Genomic DNA, 3,591 nt, shown 5'->3' on the forward strand with positions numbered 1-3,591 from the left:
TTGAGAAATGTTTCTGGTTCCATTTGATAATCGAACTTTCTTGGTTACCTTTCGAAGTGTTCCATTGTGTGGTTCCCCACACCGCTATCCATATGCGCAGCTATCTATTTCCATTAAATGTATGTGAACATTGACTCATACATGTGTATCTATGCCACCCATATTAGTGAGTGATTAATATGAAATTGTAGGATTTTCTTTTTTTATCTGAAAACTTAACAGTGGCTCGCAGGTGGGTTCTGATAACAAATTCTGATAGGAAAGTTGACGGTAAGTAAGTTCCTGCTACACTGTGGATCGGCAGCATTAGACTCGATGGATAAATAATTTCCCAATAAATGATCCAACAATTCTAATTGAATTAATTGAAGGAACTTGGCAAATTGGCATGCGGATGATAAAATATTAATTTGATTTTCTTGTTACATGCTCTTTGCAACGTACCCTAGAGTCATGTAACGCACTGTAACTGACTCAGCACATTCGTAAGCGTGTTTAGTTACATGAACCCGATATTCATATCTACCAAATCGATCGATAGAAAGATCAAAAGAAAGAGGGAAAGAAAGAAATAATTGAATAATAGATATAAGCGAAAATTTGTTATCTGAAGAAGGTTTGTGTTGGGCGCCGTATAAAGGCCCTATAAAGGCCCAGACAGATAGTGCCGCCAACAGTTAGTTGAATTCAACCGGGAAAGCGACATGACCAGCAGCAGCAGCAGCAGCAGCACCCAAGTCAAGGCGTTGGCCTGGTTGACTCTTCTGGGCCTGGTGGCAGGAGCGTGCGCCGCCCTGCACCGGATACCCGTTCGCCGCTCGGGGAAGTATGTGCGTACCCAACAGAGCCTCATAGCCGAACGGGAACATGTGTGGAGGAAATACAACCTTTTGCAGAGCAATGTCAGCAGCAACACCAGCAGCAGCAGCAGTAACACCACCACCGCTGGAAACTACACCGTGGAGACTCTGTCGAACGTGTTGAATTTGCAGTACTTTGGCAACATCAGCATCGGAACTCCACCGCAGTATTTCCTGGTGCAGTTCGACACGGGATCCTCCAATCTGTGGATTCCCAGCGTGAATTGCATGAGCGTCGACTGCTACTATCACAGAATGTATAGCTCCGCGGCTTCCACGACGTATCAGGCCAATGGGAGCGCCTTCTCCATTACCTATGGCTCGGGCAGTGTGGCGGGGACGCTCTCCACGGATGTGGTGACAGTGGCTGGACTGAAGATTGTCGCACAAACATTCGGTGAGGCCACCACCGAGACCGGCACTAGCATGCAGGGCGCCTCGTTCGATGGCATCTTTGGCATGGCCTACTCCAGCTTGGCCGTGGACGGGGTTCAACCGCCCTTCTACAATTTGTGGAGCCAGAAGCTGGTGGACGCGCCGGTGTTCTCCTTCTACCTAGCCAACAACGGCACCTCAGAGGCGAGCTACGGAGGAGAGCTCATCTTGGGCGGCTCAGATGCATCGCTCTATGCAGGCAAATTAGTCTATGCGCCCGTCTCCAGCCAGACCTACTGGCAGTTCCAGATGGATGCCGTCACCCTGGGCGGCACTACCTTGTGCACGTACTGCCAGGCAGTGGCCGATACGGGCACCTCGCTGCTCATTGCTCCGTACGCCATCTATGAGAAGATCCTTACGATGCTCAATCAGCGCGTTAACTGCGCAGACATTGCAGCCATGCCCACCCTGACATTCACCATCAGCGGTGTACCCTTCCAGATCCCGCCCAGTGCGTACATCGTGTCATCGGATGGTTCATGCACCCTGGGCATACAGTACATACAGGGCGTTGATTTCTGGATTCTGGGCGATATCTTCATTGGCCGGTACTACACGGAGTTCGATTTGGGCAACAATCGCTTGGGTTTTGCCTCCACGAACTCCGGGAGTGTTCTGGGAGCAGATATATGGAAGATCTGCTGCCTAGTGGCTCTTCTTGGACTGTGGAAGCTGTTTAACCTGCAAAACTAAACCTTAAAGTTAGTAATTTAATACTTACGAGCATATTCCAGGCAGTGAATCACAACCCAAAGTAGATCGATCAATGGCACATTAGTCTTTTATTGTAGATAACACGAATATCGGTAGCCCATCGCTCTATTTATTATTATTTTTTTTTTGCACCCCTCTCCTTGTAAATAAACGATACGAAACCACATCCAATACATTTATGTACATATGTACATACATATGTACAGATAATGTCAATTCTACTTACAAATCCCACTCTGGAGAGGGAACGTTTAAGAGCGGCCCCCAACCTAATTGAGTTGCGGAGGGCCTATGGCTTTTTGTTGGAATGTTTTTTCAGCTCCTCGGGGATCAGCGATCGCAAATTGAGCGCGCCTAATTGGACCACGTGATTTATTGTGAAAAAGAAACGGAAGACAGAACCCAGAGAGAACAGAAATTGGAACTGATCTGAAACTGAAGCTGAAGTGAGGTAAAGTGGAACTCAATGAGCGCATTATTTATGTGATGTTATTTTTTGTGCTATAGCTGGGGATTAGGACCCGGTCGGCTCCCACACGGGTTCAGTTCGAGATCTGCTTGGTTGGTGGCCCAGCTCCTTTCGAATTCAGGTTCAGGATCACTCTAATGAGTCCGGGTTACTCCACTTCGGGGTTAAATTTATTGATCAAGCAATTGCATCAACTCTCGACGCTCATCAAATACCAATAAAATATCATTTGATGTAATTGAGCCCAGGGCATCGATGGCTGGAGTCTCAGATCTCTGGGACCACCAGCATTTGACCCCAGGCTCTTTGAGATGAGACTCGGAGGCTGGCCGGGAAGGGGTCCTCATCTCTGTCTCGGGCCACGACGAAAGCAATCTGTCTCATTAGCCGCAAAAGCTCGCCTTGATTTATGGCCAACTTGTAGTTGTTGTTGTTTTTGTTGTTGCTGTTGCTGGCCGTGTATCGGTTGTTAGCCGCTCAGATAAATCACATTCAAATATTTCACATTGCCTGTCCGAGGGGTCAGAGGGTTGTATGGGGGGAACACCTTAACAAGTTGTCTGCTGACAAATCTCTAAACGAAATCAGTTAACAACTTAACTAATGATTATCAATACGCATTTCAAACAGCCACATAAAGGACACATCGAGGGCTGCAGACCCGAAGCAAATGATACCCTTGCAGATCCAACGCTTCTATATGATATGCACACACTTATTAACTGTTTATTTTGTATGAAAGCTAAATTAAATAGGGATCAATTCTCGACTGTTAAGTACAGGGGGTCAGCAATCAAACACTTTTTTCTCTGCGCTACAAACATCCCATCAGAATGGCAGTATAGCTGCAGCGAAAGAGTACACCAACGTTCGCGCTCGACAACATCGATAAGGTACCCCTTCAACCCCACCCTCCACCAAAAACGATCGAAGAAGCTCAAAAAGCCGCATGGTGCTCACAAACACAAGCACACTTGCTGAGACACACACAGAAAAGTTGTGTGCGCGTGTGTGCACTGGCAGATATACGAAATAATCTTTGATAACGGCTTTGTAGCTTCGCACATCGGCAAACTGTTGCTATCCTGCTCTGTTCTGTTATGTTTAGTG

The 3,591-nt window shown here is 47.0% G+C and overlaps 1 protein-coding gene across 1 annotated transcript; it reads left to right on the top strand.

Annotated features, from left to right (window-relative positions):
* The first annotated feature begins 680 nt into the window (after window positions 1-680).
* On the top strand, window positions 681-2,065 carry LOC117902120 (lysosomal aspartic protease). Its single transcript, XM_034813248.1, has one exon. The coding sequence runs from the start codon at window positions 705-707 to the stop codon at window positions 1,989-1,991; it is 1,287 nt and encodes a 428-aa protein (XP_034669139.1). The 5' UTR covers window positions 681-704; the 3' UTR covers window positions 1,992-2,065.
* Window positions 2,066-3,591: the final 1,526 nt, after the last annotated feature.

Source organism: Drosophila subobscura, chromosome A (genome assembly GCF_008121235.1).
Source record: "Drosophila subobscura isolate 14011-0131.10 chromosome A, UCBerk_Dsub_1.0, whole genome shotgun sequence".
NCBI classification, from domain to species: domain Eukaryota; kingdom Metazoa; phylum Arthropoda; class Insecta; order Diptera; family Drosophilidae; genus Drosophila; species Drosophila subobscura.